Consider the following 19,264-nt stretch of genomic DNA (forward strand, 5'->3'; position numbering starts at 1 on the left):
CGCTAACATGGCGGACATGTGAGCACACCACTGACATTAACATGGTGTTGGTAGGTGTTGACTAAACTAACAAGTGTGCGTGGGTGAATTAACTTTTTTTAATACTAATCCACTAATGTCCAGGCGGATAATAAGAAACCCAGCAATACTTTCCAAAATTTATTACTAGGTTTACAGTTTGAATTAAAGTTACTAAAATACAGAAATTTGCTCTGCGCAGCGTGCGCCTGCGTCAGTATAACAAATAATAAAAGAGTATAACAAATACTATTAATGGGTCGCCTGGGTAACTCTTTAAATGCTAGTTTTATGGCATTTAATTAATCAAACATGCATTTTTGTGGTACAGTCGAAGGCATAAATATCGATACAGGTAAATGGCTCAAAAATATGTGAACACGACTTAATTGTCTAAGGTGTAAGAGCGTACACATATTTTTGAAACTTTAGAAATGTATATATATTTATGCCCTTGACTGTACCTAGTTGTTAGCCCTTCCCGTCCTTTCCGTTTAATTTATTGGTTTAAATTGAAAAGTTAAAAGAGTACCTATGTTAGGTAAAGCTTTGGTCATTCCAATAATGCGGTTTTCATGAATAATGTATAATTAAGCGTTGAAATTTAAGTGAACATATTCTCACGTTTGCAGCCGCATACTGTACATCGCGTTATACAAGTGAAAGTTATTTAGCATCGATTAGATAATGCACAATGTTTTAAATGACCTATTCATCGCTGAACCCAGTTATCAAACAGACTGGATCGATCGAACATTGTGACTATCGAGTCCCTTCCGGTGACTACGAAAATAAGCCATTAGGTACCATCCTGCCTGACTCTGGTAGTTTTGTATAGGTCTGGTATGTTTAGGTCTATTGGATTTATTTGATTTTATTTGTAAACACGTGTTCGATAACATATGTATGCACAAATGCCACGGAAACGCTAAACCTAAACATACAGAAAAGCGAACAAAGGTTGCCTGGTTCGCTTAGATTGCCTATAAGGAAAACTCAACGCCCTTATAATACCTTACGGTACGTTCACTACCTACAGAATCCCTGTATCCCCGCATTTTGTTCATGAATATTCATTTTCCTTATGCAAAGTTTACCTTATTCTGCTCTTAGAATAGAATAGAATAGAATAGAATATACTTTATTCGTAAACACACACAGACAATAGACATACGTTAAAAGAACATGAAAATAAAGTGTCACGAAATGGCCCCATCTCAGCATGCTTGCATGCATCGACTTCCAGCGCTGATCTTCCGATGAGACCATCAGGTGAGAATCAATCTCTTGAGGCAAGAATCCCACTAAGCTTAAGTAGTATCCAAGAACAGATCACGTACCTAAGCTAATACACACTGATGGAATGCCACAATATAGACTCCATACAAATATAGCAGATTTTAGCTAATTTTCTATAGTTAGCATTAGGTCGTTAACCAAAATAACCACACTCGTAATCTTTATTGCATATCACATTGTATCTTATGTGATAGCTTACATATTTTTATTTTTGTTATCATACTGCCCCGATATAGACTGCACCAAAACATGTCCAAAGTTATGGCGTGTGAGTCATCAAAGGCATCTAGTGAATGGCGATCAAGGTCTTCACAGTCGGCTGGTTTCATGTCTTTACTATTAGAACCTTTCCAGTTTCCACCTGTTTATATTCTGTAGGACAATTTGGGAGCTAATTATATTATTTTAACAATAGGACCTTGGGGTATTTCAATAGTTTATTGTCAGCAGTCTTGAAAAAAAAAAGAATTGTATTGTGTTATCATTCCGCTCCTGTTTCAACAGAAAGCTGTAGGGTCAATTTCCCAGACTACGGTTTACTCGGCATGTATGAAGTTTTATCGAAGTTTCTTAGGTAACTTGCGTAGTTTAACTTGAAAATACTCTTTGGCTGCTTATAGAAACATCTCTGTATTTACTCTTATTTATCATTCTAAAATAAAACGGTGCCTTTCATTTGTCAGTCACTAAATATAGTTGAGTGAGTTATAAAACTCATGCTGTAATCCGGCAAGCAACGTAGACTATAAATAGTTATGTATGCCCTGAACATATGACCTTCTGAGACAGTCGGATAAAATCTTTGAGAACGGTGACCACGGTGGTCATGCAAAGTTGAACCAAGAGCCTCGGATTTATCATCCCAAATTTTATGTGAAAAGGTGAACCAAGAACCAAAAAATGCTGTCTTGTTCCTGTTCTAACGTATAATCCTTTTCCAGAGGGACGACCGGTCGCTGCTCGCACAGTTCTTCTTCGCCGACGATGCCCTCAACATGGTCGCCGCGGAACTGGACTCGTTCGACGGCCGGAAGGATCCGGAGAGGTGCTCCACACTCGTCAACCAGCTGAGACATGCTCAGGTAAGATTGACTCCTTATCCGTACAGGATCCGATGTAAGCGCCCACGGAAAAATAGCGAGAGAGCTAATAAAGGCACTACAATCCAGCCTGCAAAATATAAGCAGTAGAGTCATAGGCTTGACCGTGGCCCTCGAAATGAAAAGATTGGGGACTTCTGGTTCTGCGTCTCTCCAACTAATGAAGCTAGTCAACTCCGCAAGTTTCTCCCGGTTTTTGGCGAGGTTTGAAAGCTCAGCGGCTTTTGAGAGTTGAGACCAAATTGGTGGACCGTCTGTCCTAGAAGGCACGGCTTTGATCATTCGACATGCATTCTCGCACCCAATTTTGTTCTCTTTACTTATTTTGCGTTGTACAGCGGCTGACAAGTATACACTTTTCAATACAGCTAGGCAGGCAACGTGGGTACTTAAGTTGGGGCACTTACTGCACGTAACATTTTACTCGTAATAATAACAGGCTCGCTTAATATGCTTGTTGCGCGTGATGACAAACATTCATGAGTAAAACCGTAAAATCATTTTACCTTGGCTACTACTTCACTTGGCTGATACAGGTGCTTTGACTGAGGCTAGTTTATATCAGGTCCCTTTCCGACGTCGGAAGCCAGATTATCCTAAGTGGAAACGAATGAAGGCTTAAACCTTGCAGCGGCGTTGTGCGTATCATGCAAATGCGCAAGAGGAAGTGTTTATTCCTCTTGCACTCGTTTAACCTTGCTTTAACAAAGGGTATGAAGAAAAACGTATAACAGTTGTGCTGTTTAAGTGTTTACCAGAGATGGATAACTAATAGTTTAACGACTAGAAATAAACAGAAACTAGAGTTTAAATTTACGCTTAATCCAATATGCCCATTAGGTCGTTTCGTTTGCGACCCATCACTTGTAAAATCTTGTTCCTACTCATTAAAGGGGACAGCCCAAAAACTAATTCTGTTCATAGGTATGATTATGATACAGAAGTAAGGGACCACACCAAAGACACCAAAGACAAAGATATGCTTGTTTTTCTTACTGCGGTCTTGGATAAAACTAAATATGTGTGTATAAGATTCCTTGAAACATATCTAAAGAGTGCAAAATGCCATGATTACAGCTATTATGCTATTGAATGAGTAACTTACGTTTTATGAGTCATAATACTGAGTTGCGTTCTAAAGGATACCTACCTATTCTAATTGTTTTGCTGCTGACTAAGTATTATCGGTAATTTCTGTTGGTCCATATACGTTAAAAAAACATAGTAAACTCAAAGTGTTTTGATACCATCAACGTGCTTGATCAGTTTAAAGATGATTTTCCATTGGATTTCTATTTGATTTTGATTTTATTCCATTTAAGTATATCCCGTGTGAATGAAAGCTAGTATGCATACATGTGTTGATCATAAATACATATTTTTTAAGTCTACCGTTTAACTGAGGCGGTTGAGTTATGATAGTCAGCTCCAGAATGGTTGAATTCTTGGCTGCATGAAGCTAATTTGTACGCAATTTGCAGCTTGTCGTTTAAAAAATATATTTTTGTATGTAAAACAAAGAGTAATATAAATAACCTCAACAGAACTACGTAAATATATTGTTTACAATAGAGATTACCTTGCATGATGGCTTATCAGGCTATGACGTGAGCGGAAAAGTATCTTTGCTACCAAGATTTGTAATAAAGAAATATCTGTTTGGAATTGTTTCAAGTGCAGTCTAGATTTGCAGATCGCAGATACATATATTATAATTTTACAAGCTTTTATTTAATTTGCAATGTTTGTATTGTATGTTCGGGTCAAATCTTGCATGCTAAATTAGACCCACGTCACCCACGTGGGTCGCTATCGTTGACTATACTTTTCTTTCAATAGGCAACTAATACTGATCGAAACAATTCTAACAAACCTTCACAACAGATCAGCTCGATGCCATACCATCCATACCATCGAGCTGATCTGTTGTGAAGGTTTGTTAGAATTGTTTCGATCAGTATTAGTTGCCTATTGAAAGAAAAGTATAGTCAACGATAGCGATAAAAGCTTGTACCTAGATTTTTTTTTTTGGCAAAAACATTACTGGTAATACTGGTTAGGAGGGAATTTGTATGCAACTCTATACAATTGCAATGCCATGTACAAGTGATGATAACTAACAGCAATGTCATCTATTTTTATGAGCATTAATTTTATACTCTTTAGCTAAAAATAAAAATATCGACCCGGTCAGGGACAATAATAATATGAGACCACGAACTTTATTGTCAAGAGCGTAAGTCGTTATATTTTTGTTCCTTTGTCAATGTATATTTATAAGTGTAAAAATATGGGTGCATACAACAGACATATTTTTAGACAGACATTAGTTAGACATATTTTTGAGTATGATGAATGCACCCATATTTTTACACTTGACTGTACACACATGGTAAGTAATTTAAAAACAGTTTATTGAAATTTGTTGTAAACAGCTCATTGTTGTTTTTCATACCCATGTTTTTCCTTTATTAATCTATGAATGAACCAGCATAGAGCATGACTGTTCACAATACAATGTGTCATTCAATAAGTGCTTTTCATCACTGGGTCACTTACACAAAACAGTTATTAAAGTAATTGTATTCTTTGAAACCACCAGTTTCTCTATGACAAGAAATATTATAAAACAGATTCTAAATGGTACTTAGTCGAAAGCGACGAAAATATAATAGTTTGTATAGAATTTACATGGAAATTGCTTTACTGTCCTGTTTTCCTTGTTCTAGGGTGTAGCTTTTCCTTTATAAACCAAGTCGTAAAATGTTTCATGCGTTGATTGGGCAGAAGGACTGGCAAGGTTATTAAAGTAACAATATATCGATTTTGGAATACGCATGAATCAGATCGTATCTAATTTTAAAATGGTTGACTTATTGATGGAAGGAAAACGGTTTTAACGGTTCTATTTCTGTTTTGTTGTCTTCAAAATACTAAAATAGCTATATTTATATGTGGTTTTTGGTCCCACTCTTTTTAGAATTCTATATTCCATTCTTGGCCGTCGCTGTAAATGCTGTAATCATTACTTTTAATTACAAACTTTTATTGTATAGTGTTTAATGAAGTACTATTGCTTTATATTGTATGTATTTCCTTAGGCTTATGCTTGCTGTATACCAATTTTCTGTTACATATATATTTTATGAACCTCCAGGTCTTTTTAGTAGTAAGATTTATGTGCGTACTATGGACTTTTAAAATATGTTTTATATATGACTGTATGTGTTCTAAATAAATAAAATAAAATAAAAATAAATAAAATAATGATTTTTTATTTTATTTATTTATTCAGGTTTATTTATACACATAATATACAACTTAATTATAAATGTACCGTTAAACCAGTAAGGTTTGTCTCGGTACACCATCCGCAGTAGATTTTATACAATAATAAAATATTTTATAACAACATCATAAGAAAGTTCATAACATGCTCAATTTAGGTAATCTATTATTTAACTTACAACAATCCGACACCGATTATTAGATAACATACACAAATAATGTTATAAAGTTTGTGTTTGGTTTAAACCAGGGACCGGCCCGCTATCCCTTATCGGGGTTTTATAAGGGTATTGCATAAGGCTTAACTCACCATACCCTTTGCCAGACGAAACCCTTTGTTTTGCTTTTAAAAACCCTTATATAAAGCTACCACATTTGAGTAATCGGTAGCCCAAATACCCTTACAAAACCCTTATCATCCGCTCACCAACACCTTGCATATTGCTTATAAGGGTTAGCCTTATAAAGGGCTTCCCTTTTAGCATATAAGCGTGCTAATTTAAGCCGTCTACCTTGTTCATAAAGCACACATTACTTCGAATCCGAGCGATCGTCGGCGGCGACGGCGGCGTTCTTTGACTAGGCACGTATTTTCTTTCCTTTTCATACACTACCGTAGATATATACTAATCCTGTCTCTTTCACGCAAAGGGAAACCTTTATAAAAAGCGCTTAAAGATAAGGGTAACCCTTATTAAGGGCTAGCCTTATTTTTGGTTAGCTTTTCGGTAAGGGTTAGTCAAAGGTAAGGGTATGAATGGGCTTGCAGTTCAAAAGGGAAAGTCTTTCAATGTGTTAGCCGTGTTTAAGTGTTGCCCATTGAAAGGGTTTTATCGCGGAAAGGGTTGTCCGGTCCCTGGTTTAAACAAACTTTTTTAAATATAGCTACTTGAACTTAACCAACTATCAAGCTCTAGTCAATATTATACGAGATTTTTTTATTTGGGCCTAATGGTATTCCAATTCCCACAACCTGAAACCTGGTAAAACCTAACGTTCGGTGCTTGCAAAATGTAAATTGTATAACAGGGGCCTATTGCACAAGGATTACCTAATTAATTGCTATGCCCGGACGTGACCTTGTTTGCTCCCAGTTTTTAAGTAATTGACTGGTTTGTCGCAAGTGAAAAAACCTAGGAATGTAAATGTTCTTTAATGTTAATATATTTTTCCTTTTTTATTGTGGGACGTACCACATTATTTCAATCTATAAATTGTGTATACAGATGTCAATCACAATGAAAAAATCAACGATGATCAATCAGATCAACTCTGGCCAACGTGGGACTTGAACCCACATCCTTGGATTGCCGATCCAATGCGTTACCAATTGCGCCAGCTGACCATCCGTCAATCAACGCGAATTTAGTCATTGTAACTGTGACGACGTCACCAGCGACATCTGCATGTTAAGGTTCACAACCTTGATATGCAGATGCCCGGCAATCCAAGGATGTGGGTTCGTGTCCCACGTTGACCAGAGTTGATCATTGTTGATTTTTTCATTCTGATTGACATCTGTATATACAATTTATAGATTGTAAATGTTCTTTATGTAATTAAATTACAACCTATGTAAGGATTGGTAACCAATAAAGCAGTTAACTAATTATGTCGTAAGCTCTCCTCATTCGACGGACCCAGCAATCTTTGAAGTATGAAGTGTTCAAAGTATTTTAATTAATTTCTTGTGTATTACGTGGGCAAAAATATACGACACACTTTTACTACGGTTAATGGCTCCTCTACACGATGGGCCAGCGTGTAGAGAGGGTAGTGGAGTCGGATGGCTTATGGCGCGGTGGAATGGCGATGGGATGGCCGCGGTGTTTTTCTGCATAAACGGTGCGCCAATTTCTTGGGCAGCAGTAAAATATGGCCGAAACCATTTGAAATTTTGAACCTTCATCAACTGTCCAACGCACAAGTAGTCATAGATTTTTTCCAAAATAGTGTAACGCCATCGGCGTTTCAACAACCTCTTGGGTGTTGCGTGTTTGAAACACTAAAGCGATAATAGGAGTGGCGACATTAATGTCAAAATGATAAACAACGTCTGTCTAGCACATAACATTTAACTTACTTTGCATTTTTAATTCGTTATGTATAATACAATCTGTTCCATTTTTCTACGTGAAATGGAAAAGGAGGAGAATAATGGCGATGCGGATTTGCACGCCACTCTGGTGTATGAGGCGAAGCATTGCTATGCACGTATCTAACGACTTCCCGCTCCAACACCGAAGCGGCACTCACTATCCACATTCCACATCCAATGTTAAGAGGAAAGGGGACGATCGATTCTCGATACAAACGTAGTCCTCATTTTCCTCCCTGGATATTGACATTATGGAGAATATTTTTACAGTACATATGGTGCTACTTTCTCGCACTAGTGCGTAAAGAGTACTTTTCGTGCATATGTCGAAAGTTTAAAGGGCCATTATGTACTGTAAAACGTTGTACGATACACGTGCGAATAGGCAATTCGCAACTCGTGTCGATTTAAAACAGTCCCTGCGGTCTTGTTTTAATTTATCGCCACTCGTTTCGAATTTCCTCTATTCCGCACTTGTTTCGTAAATAACTATTTTGATACAGTTGCTCAAAAAGTGCTACTTTACGTAGCTGTTTAGCGTGCGGAAAGTTGGTTTTCGCGAACTAGTGCTTTTTACTTTTCCAGCTTTTTTAAATTTAATTCAGACCGTAATGGATGCGTCCAAAGTTTGGATGTGTTGGATATTCAAAAACTTTATATTTTTTTATTTTGACATTGCGACAGAACCGAAATGTTATCCAACATATTCATAACTTAGGTCCATACCACGTTTCATTCGTGTCATCACCAACCGTTCGACCTCCGATGTAAATAAACAATTGATGCAAGCGATCTCGTAATCCTTGAGCATAAGCGGTTCGCGTATTTTCGTTTAAATGGTTATGGAGGTCGGAGTGACGTCTTGATACAGATATTGCATTTTTTATGCGAGTACGAACTGATGTTGGTGTTTATCAAGTGTGTCGAAGTAAATTACCTTACCAAATGAAATCTTACTTACCTCTCGTACAGTCGAGTTCATAAATATGTGTACATTTCTTCACCTTAATCCATTGCAATAAGGTGAATAATGTATACATATTTATGAATTCGACTGTACGTAGCCTGAACGTCGTCTCAGGGTCAATATTTTCTTCCCACTAATTTTTTTGAACACATTTCTGGTAGAGCCGTTTTTCGTAGATTGATTTGAAAGGGACGACAGTGTTGCCACTTTTTAATTTCTACTCTTTTTTGCTAGACTGTACCGAACAACCAAGAATATCATTAAATTAAAATGTAAAGACCCTTCGTCAAAAATATGTCCAAACAATTACGCATTCGAAGTGCCCGTGACCTCAGACCTTCATCCTTTGGCCCTAACTTTACACACATATGTGAATTTCTTTGCAGATGTATGCGAGTTTCCTCGCGTTGTTTTCATTCACTGAACAACTTATAAATATCAAGTGATGTTTTGTACAGTATAAGTTCCGGGAAACTCATTGGTAATACGCGCCGGAAATGTCTGTCAGCCGGAAGGTGACAAAACAATAATCCATTCTTATTGATTGAGAAGCTCTTTAATATCGTTTCAAAAATAAATAAATGTCATAGACTTGAAACATATACTACTCAAAAGAAAATAAGGACCACTAAGAATTTTGATCATTACAGGAAAACTATTGAAATATGTGAAACAATTGACTACTTATTAAATTTTTAAAAGTATTAATAACAACCAAAGCCTTGTTTTACTGTTATTAAAAAATCGTGGCTGTTTTGTGAAAAATACAGGATGTGTAAAATTTAAGAAAGGTTGGGAATTTGCTATCTTTTCCGGCCACTAAAAAATCTAGTGCCCACGGATTTTTAGTATTAATATTGAAAAGTACTAAAGATTTACTCCTACACATTACAATAAGCCTTACCACTTCTACTTTTTTTATTCAAGTTGACGGGTAAGATCTTCAAGGACTTTTTATTAATTTTAAAATGAAAAAAAAAAAAACTGCGTGCACAAGATTTTTTTGGAGGTCAGTAAAGATAGTTTACGATCTAACCAGACGTTTAAATTTGGCAAACGACAAAACATTTAGTGGCCCCTATTTTCTTTTGAGCAGTATAGGTATAAATTGTAAATCTAAATGCTGAGTCACTACTTGAGTGTTATTTCCTTCATCGCGCAAAAAACGGCTGAACAAATTTCGTTTTGCACCGATTAAATTTGGATTACAAATATTAATAAAGAAAAGGACATTAAACATTAATGCAATATTTGTTGCAATTTAGTACGAAAAAAACTAAGTGCACTTTTCTCTGATCATGATGGGGAGAGTTTAACGATATCTTACGTAGGCGAAGTCACGGCCAGAGGCTACTAATATGTAAATTTCCTCTCTAATGCTAAGTAGATATTAATGTAATTATTAAGTGGACCCGGTAGTCCTTGAGCTGTAAGCGGTTTTGCGTATTTTCGCTTCATTTATGGAAATTAGTGCGGGCGAGCGCTGGTGACATCATCCTTGAATGTTTTAAATGCAAAAGAGAGTCTTTGTTTTGATTGTCGATCTAATAATAGTAATAATGTATTTGGATAGTTTATGGGATTTTCCATTTGACAACTTGTTTTGACAAGTTTGTTTATAATGCTGTTTAAAATGTGCTCGTGTTTTTACCTACTGTCCACATTAGATATAGAATAAGTAATAGTATTTTCATACCGAAGACACGCTCCACCCCGCCCCGAATGGTATTACCTCACCTCACCCCACGGCGGCTGATTGTCTATAGATAGACAGTATCTCAGTTCGATTACTTCGATTAGCAACGCGATAACGGAAAGTTCAAAATTACGGTGTAATTGGGTAAATGAAAAGTTTTTCTTGAACCACGTCGCCATGGTTACGGAAAATATATTTTCAGCTACCTGTTAAGGAACACTATGATGCGTAATAAGTATTGATGTCGTGGCATTTTCTAACGATTTTACGACAAGACAAGACACGAGTCTATGCAGTGTTTACATTGCTTTCAATGTTAGAGCTCGTGTTAACCATATTTTAACCAATCTGCTCGTTCCATTCCATGATGTACAGTCAAATGCAGAGAGAGGTGACCCCCCTGGATACAATCAGTCCATGCAGGGGGGGTCCCCTGTCTCTGCATCTGACTGTACCTACAGTCATGGAATGCAAGTTTCCCTAAAAGTTTTTTCCCATATAAACATAAAGATGGCACGCGTGGCAGTTGCAACACTTGCAATTGGCCTTGTTATCCTTGGTCCGCTGAATGGTTTGTGAATTGATGTTACTTAACGGCTGCTGCGGAGGTCAGTGTCTATGACGTCATGTTGTGGGTTACGACGGATTTCATTCAAATTCAACTGAGTTAATTGAGACTCGCTAAGGTATTGTTAGTTACAAAAGAAGTACGAGTATCTACCTAATGTAAGGCAACCGTACTCTAGGCGGGTGTAGCTGTTCGCTATTTTCTCGTTTATGAAATGTACAGGCAATATAAAGTTTGTATGCAAGAGGAGCTGACTGTACATGATCCCGTCTGACGATAATAGTTGTATAAATTAGTCTCCGTGCCTTCTCGCCTTTTTATTCAGAAAACATCTATAATTACCTTTAAATTCTATTTGTACCGGGTACGAATCCTGGCAAGGGCATTTATTTTTATTTGTGTTTTTATCGCAAATATATAAGTATTTATATTTATCTATCTATTATAAACATCGTCATTTAGTGCCCACAACACAAGCCTTATTGAGCTTACTGTGGGACTAGGTCGATTTGTGTGAGATGTCCCATTATAGATTTCTTCGGGAATATCTTCATATTTTACAAAATCGTTTCTTATGCCAAAAATAATGCACAAAGTATAAAAACAAAATATTTTTCTAAACACGTCATCTCATATCCCCGCTGCGTTTCATGTTTATGCACTACGCAGTCTACGCACTTATTGAGACATTTTTCCTTAGCAAATCCAGTTTATTGACGCTTCGCATATTTTATTCTTCGTTAGAAATAAGTCATTAGTCATTACCCTTTTGTAGAAGTATGGATCTGAATTGCTTACGACACATTTAATGTTTTAGTGTTGTATGAATCTGTTCTCGACAAATATTATGCTAGCACAGGGTTGGCATACTTTTAAAGAGTAGAGCCAGCCGGAGTAGAAATCACCAGATTTAGGAATGTCAAAGAGCCAAAAATGATGTTTTCACCATACCAGCTGGTAAAGGCTCTCTTGATTGTTCAAAAACTGATAAGAAAGTTGCATTTTATTAATTCCAATAACAACTGCCAATAGTAACAAATACTTAAATGTAACGTCATTGTGGCGTCGAGATCGTGTCTGGTTCACACAACACAGGTCTAGTCTAAATAAATAAATATTATAGGACATTCTTACACAAATTGACTAAGTCCCACAGTAAGCTCAAGAAGGCTTGTGTTACAAGCATTCAGACAACGATATATATAGTTTACAAAAGTATTTGGAAAAATCTTGTTTTTTCTGCCTTTTTTCTGCCTTTGACAATTATGTATGTATATCCATCATTCAAATATTACTGAGACGATCCTGAATAATGTTCTGAGGTCGGGATTAAATTTACACACTTCTGTGAGAATTACCAAATAAGTTAATCATTTATAAACGTTAAAATCTATTGAATAGGGTTCATTTAAGTTTGTCTTGGCTTTTGCAACTAGTATGTATGCAAAATGTAATAGCAATATATTGGAATCTTTGTGTGAAAGCGGAATAACTTAACTTTCTTATCATATAATGGAAACTTACTATATGTTGTAGACTTATCATAGTTACGTTTGTCGCTAGACAGAGGCAAAATTATGCATGCGTCTCTTCCTGTAAAACAGTAAACAACTCAATGACGCCTTATGGTACATCATATGCCCATATTTTTGTAGAGAAGTTATCTTTAAATTAAGGTTGAAGGGGCCAATCTTTAAAGAACCGTAGTATGGTTTACCTTATGCGTTTAATTGGGGCATTTTCTATGGAAAGGGACCTTATTGTCGATGGCGCTTACGCCGCACAGCGTCGTGCGGCATTGTATATATATCGGAGCATCGTTAATAATGGCGTAAGCGCCATCGACAATTAGGTCCCTTTTTATAGAAAATACCACAATTAAATCATCCGGCGCTTTACGTAAGATCAACCTTCGCCTGCTTTCGACCATAACTCCATATATTTCGATTTTCGGTAGAGCGACCAAGACCAACAGCAACCACAAGGATTTCGATCCTATCTCAACATAGTACAAAAATATACTTACTGTCTGTCTGAGTCATAGTTTTACTTTAACTCCAAGCGCAGACGTTATATACCATCAACATTAAACACAATTTAGATATCTAAACGTAAACTTGTTCAACATCATGGTAAACATTGTGTGGCTTGAAAATACAGTAATTCTCTACATCATACAACAGTCTATAATATAATTCCTAATAAATGGTAGAAAGGCGATCATTATTAACAATTAGATTAAGAGCCCGGTTACGATTTTAGTCGCAAAAATGTAAAGTTGATAGATTTCTTCTGTGAAATTGTACACCTTTTGTTACCTAATTGAAATAACAAGTACTGGTTTCTATTAGCACGACTTCTTATCTCTAGGTTTATCAGATCAATTTTTTGAAAAAAGGCTTACTAAATTAGTAATGAATTTTTTTCTGATGGACGTTTAGGTAAACGCGTGTAAAGCACTGATTTTGATGCTCTTATTTGTAAATTTCGTAAAGTTTGGACTACTAAAAATGGTAAATTTGTATTACACATATTCTGTACTCTAGGTTTATCAGATTACATTGTTGTTATATGACTTAGAGTTCGAGGAAATGAAAGTTAAACGAATTCAATTTTCTCCAGAAATGACCTCAAAACAAGTGACAATTTCTCCGAAAATCTACTTATTTTCGACGTAGATTGCATACTTAAATAATCTTCAATGTTTACTTAAACTGTTGCTGTACTTCATTTTATTTAAATTGCAACTTTTATTTTCTGACGATTTTTTAAAAACTTCCCCTTTTACTCTTATAACATCGGTGACACGCGCTCGCGGCCTCAGTCCCGCGCGGGAGCTGGTAGAGGCAGGACGTTTGTTGATCGGCTCCGCACGTTGCATCGACGACGACGAAGTTATTTATCATTGTGTGCGTCGCTCGCCGTGTAAAAAGTTATATTTGTTTGCGTGTTTGGCTGTACTGTGTGCGTGTAAACTGCGACCAGAAACTTTAATCCTTGGGTTGTAAGTACTTGTTTATTAACCGCCTTCAAAAATAAGGAGGTTCTCAGTTTGATCCGTATGTTTGTATATATATATATGTATGTATGTTCGCGATTATCTCGCATTTGGCTGAACCGATTTTGATGCGGTTTTTAGAAAAGTGTTACATTCTGGAGAAGGTTTTAGTATACATAGAGCTGAGCTGATGCTGAACCCTGGCTGTACCTAGTGGAACGCAGGTTTAGTGCAACATAGGCACACGCTGTTTTGGTCTGTCTTGATGAGCAATTAGGAGAGCAGTACCCAAGATGGAGCTGATGCTGAACCCTGGCTGTACCTAGTGGAAATCAGGTTTCGTGCAACACAGGCACTCGCTGTTTTGGTCTTCCGACAGGTCTTGATGAGCACTTGGGAGAGCAGTACCCAAGATAGAGCTGATGCTGAACCCTGGCTGTACCTAATGGAACGCAGGTTTGGTGCAACATAGGCACACGCTGTTTTGGTCTTCCGACACGTCTTGATGAGCAATTAGGAGAGCAGTACCCAAGATGGAGCTGATGCTGAACCCTGGCTGTACCTAGTGGAAATCAGGTTTCGTGCAACATAGGCACACGCTGTTTTGGTTATTCGACACGTCTTGATGAGCAATTAGGAGAGCAGTACCCAAGATGGAGCTGATGCTGAACCCTGGCTGTACCTAGTGGAACGCAGGTTTGGTGCAACATAGGCACACGTTGTTTTGGTCTTCCGACACGTCTTGTTGAGCAATTAGGAGAGCAGTACCCAAGATGGAGCTGATGCTGAACCCTGGCTGTACCTAGTGGAAATCAGGTTTCGTGCAACATAGGCACACGCTGTTTTGGTTATTCGACACGTCTTGATGAGCAATTAGGGGAGCAGTACCCAAGATGGAGCTGATGCTGAACCCTGGCTGTACTTAGTGGAACTCAGGTTTCGTGCAACATAGGCACACGCTGTTTTAGTCTTCCGACACGTCTTGATGAGCAATTAGGAGAGCAGTACCCAAGATGGAGCTGATGCTGAACCCTGGCTGTACCTAGTGGAACTCAGGTTTCGTGCAACATAGGCACACGCTGTTTTGGTCCTCCGACACGTCTTGATGAACACTTGGGAGAGCAGTACCCAAGATAGAGCTGATGCTGAACCCTGGCTGTACCTAGTGGAACTCAGGTTTGGTGCAATATAGGCACACGCTGTTTTGGTCTTCTGACACGTCTTGATGACCAAATGGGAGAGCAGTACCCAAGATAGAGCTGATGATGAACCCTGGCTGTACTTAGTGGAACTCAGGTTCATTTATTGTTATCAGAACTTCCACCCCCTTTTAACCCCCAGTACCTACTGCATGTTAAACGTGTAGTAGCTCTGGTCAGGTGCCTGCTTCATCTGGCAGCCCTCCAGGTGTTCCAGGTCTTGAAGAACTTAACCTGCCTACAGCATACTCTACCAACTTCAGATTAAAAGAGTTTTACCCCTGATCCGATGCGTCCAGCAGCACTCCAGGTGTTCCAGATTTTGAGCTGTCTCCGTCATACACTACCCACAACACGTTGAGCGAGTGTTACCCACCCTTTGCCCTTGACCCTTTGCACTCAGCAGCACTCCAGGTGTTTCAGATCTGGAGCTTTCCCCATCATACACTACCAGCGGCACGTTGAGCGAGTGTTACCCGTTACCCCTGACCCTTTGTACCCAGCAGCACTCCAGGTGTTCCAGGTCTGGAGCTTTCCCTATCATACACTACCAGCAGCACGTTGAGCGAGTGTTACCCCTGACTCTTTGCACCCAGAAGCATTCCAGGTGTTCCAGGTCTTGAGCTGTATCCATCGTACACTACACACTACCAGCGACATGTTGAGCGAGTGTTACCCCTGACCCTTTGCACCCAGCAGCACTTCAGGTGTTCCAGGTCTTGAGTTTTCCCCATCATACTCTACCAGCGGCACGTTGAGCGAGTGTTACCCCTGACCCTTTGCACCCAGAAGCACTCCAGGTGTTCCAGGTCTTGAGCAGTATTCATCGTACAACCAACAACACGTTGAACGAGTGTTAGAAGAGTGGAGAAGAGAAGAGGATGACTTTGGAAATAAAAATTATTATACACCCTTCCCAACGATTAAGACTATCTCCATAATATCAAATTCCATCCATTTCGGTTTTATTGGATCCCATACAAATTTCCATTACCCCCCCCCCCGTTTCTGGGGTAAAACCTATCCTATGTCCTTCCCCAGGACTCAAACTATGTCCATACCTCATTTCATCTTAATCGGTTCAGCGTTTATTGATTCCCCATACAAATATACAAATTTCCACCCCCTTAAAGGGTGAGTTCTTGAATAAAAAGTATTCTATGTCCTTCCCCGGGATTCAAACTATCTGTATACCAAACTTCAACAAAAGGCTAGTTTCCCCTCTGGGTTGGAACGTTGGAAAGTCAGATGGCAGTCGCTTTCGTAAAAACTAGTGCCTACGCCAATTATTGGGATTAGTTGCCAAGCGGACCCCAGCAGACTTCCATGACCCGTGGCAAAAAGGCTGGGATAACGCGAGTAAGATGATTATATATATATAAGATATTGCCTTAGTGCAAATCATTATCATCATGCTATATAATTTGTATGTATTATATGAATACATAGGTAAATTGTTAAGAGTAATAAACGATTATATCAAATTTACCGAAAGTTTTATTTTAACCTAATTAAAGTTATAGTGACGCATAATGTTGCGAAAGTATCAATATTGTTTAGGCGGTCGCGTTATTTCAAGCAGCGGCCGGCGTTCGGTTACTGTGTAAAAGTCGTATCTTCGCGCGTTTTCAAATCGACTACGGGCTCTTAAAACGTTGATTCTCTACCAAACAGCTAATAATGGTGACCATTATAAGGAATAGGGATAGGATAGGGTGTTTGACTAACAAGTTAAATCATCTTCTTTTTTTCAAACTGCCAATACGATTTTTTCTTCTAACTATGGCTTTTCCCTCTTGTGTGTTTTGGCAGGAGGGATTTTGCCAATCACGACGTTTCATGTCAAAATGATTAGCCATTCCGTAGTTAGCATCAAAGAGTAAATTAAGTATAATAGGTTAACATGACACACAGACAGTCATGTGATGTCACGGTCAAGTCTACTCTTTATAGTTCTTTCCGATTTATTAAGGTGCGTTGGGGTAAGATTGAAAGGGTTTTTCATGCGGGGTAAGATGAAAAGTCGTCCGTAATGCTTCGGCATACGGACGATTTTTTGTCTTACCCCTCATGAAAAACCCTTTCAATCTGACCTCGACGCACCTTAAACATAAAGGTGTCTAAAAATAACTGTGACCCATGTTATTCCAATAATAACGATTAGCTAATACTCCAGTTTATATGAAACATGTACATGTTATGTCACGGTAAGTTATTATTATTACCTTACTCATTGTAGTTCTTTCCGATTTATTAAATATAAATGCTGTCTAAAAATAACTGTGGCCCACGTTATTCCAATAATGGTGGCAAAACGATTAGCTAATACTCCATAGTTTATATGAAACATAGATGTTATGTCACGGTAAGTTATCATTATTACCTTACTCATTGTAGTTCTTTCCGATTTATTAAATATAAATGCTGTCTAAAAATAACTGTGGCCCACGTTATTCCAATAATGGTGGCAAAACGATTAGCTAATACTCCATAGTTTATATGAAACATACATGTTATGTCACGGTAAGTTATTATTATTACCTTACTCATTGTAGTTCTTTCCAATTTATTAAATATAAATGCTGTCTAAAAATAACTGTGGCCCACGTTATTCCAATAATGGTGTAAAACGATTAGCTAATACTCCATAGTTTATATGAATCATACATGTTATGTCAAGGTAAGTTATTATTATTACCTTACTCATTGTAGTTCTTTCCGATTTATTAAATATAAATGGTGTCTAAAAATAACTGTGGCCCACGTTGTTCCAATAATGGTGGTAAAACGATTAGCTAATACTCCATAGTTTATATGAAACATACATGTTATGTCACGGTAAGTTATTATTATTACCTTACCTACTCATTGTAGTTCTTTCCGATTTATTAAATATAAATGCTGTCTAAAAATAACTGTGGCCCACGTTATTCCAATAATGGTGGTAAAACGATTAGCTAATACTCCATAGTTTATATGAAACATACATGTTATGTCACGGTAAGTTATTATTATTACCTTACTCATTGTAGTTCTTTCCGATTTATTAAATATAAATGCTGTCTAAAAATAACTGTGGCCCACGTTATTCCACTAAAGGTGTGAATGGTGATGGTGTGAAATAATTTATTTGAAATACGGTCAACAACAGCACAGCTGTTTGGTGGTCACAATTTTTTTCAAGCCGCGCAATGTTGAGCATAGTAGCTATAGTATATAGACGCTTGTTTTATTATATACAATGTAGTGCCTATTTGAAGATAAATGGGACATTGAATTAATACAAAATGCACCTGTTCTGCAGCTTTCCAATTACTTGAACGTTGGACACAAACGGTAGAAAGTTTGCACTGGCTTTTCATTATAGTTTCTATACTATTCCATTTAGCTTTAAATATGTTTCAAGGTATTGCATTCCATGATATTGGAAAATAACTATGTATTACCGTCCTAAATAAAAATCCGTTACCAATTTGTTTCAAAACATCAGAGAAAAAGCACTAATTTTGTCATAAACTGCCTCACATGCTACTTTTTCGTCGTATGGCCAGGCCCCTGTTTCACCACTATGACGATTGCTGGTCCAACATCCGTATTGTCATAGAGTAACTTATACTAGAGCGGTACTGTCATAGTAAATTTTGTAACCCCAGTAAATTCACTGCCATCTGTCGACACACTTTAAAACTAAAAATGAAGATTTATAAAAATACGATAGAATGTATTTAAATATAGATAAATGATTTTTTTTATTTGCATTAATTATTTTTATGATTATGACCCATGTTCTTTCACTGATATGCGTTAAAATTGTTAAATAACAAACGAAACCGTCAACGCCATCTATACGACTGTAGGCCAAAACTAGTAGCGCCCTCTGAACGAGAATCAAATTTTCTTGATTTTCGAGGCACGTTTTTTCCTTAGACTGTATCCATCTATTACGGAGTTATATCTATCTTTGGTATTGTCTTTATTTTATCGACCCGTGTGGCTACCACCAGTTTGGCACTGACATAAACGCTAGCGTGAA

The 19,264-nt window shown here is 37.6% G+C and overlaps 2 protein-coding genes across 3 annotated transcripts in view; both read left to right on the forward strand.

Moving 5' to 3' along the window:
- Positions 1–19,264, forward strand: part of LOC134750524 (BTB/POZ domain-containing protein KCTD9) — a 512,667-nt gene that overhangs the window by 222,428 nt on the left and 270,975 nt on the right. The window lies entirely within an intron of this gene.
- Positions 1–19,264, forward strand: part of LOC134750473 (lateral signaling target protein 2 homolog) — a 45,574-nt gene that overhangs the window by 13,532 nt on the left and 12,778 nt on the right. Inside the window, exon 2 of the mRNA XM_063685637.1 lies at positions 2,259–2,399. Coding sequence (XP_063541707.1) covers positions 2,259–2,399 — 141 coding nt within the window. The remainder of the gene's footprint in view (positions 1–2,258; positions 2,400–19,264) is intronic.

Source organism: Cydia strobilella, chromosome 20, assembly GCF_947568885.1.
Source record: "Cydia strobilella chromosome 20, ilCydStro3.1, whole genome shotgun sequence".
NCBI classification, from domain to species: domain Eukaryota; kingdom Metazoa; phylum Arthropoda; class Insecta; order Lepidoptera; family Tortricidae; genus Cydia; species Cydia strobilella.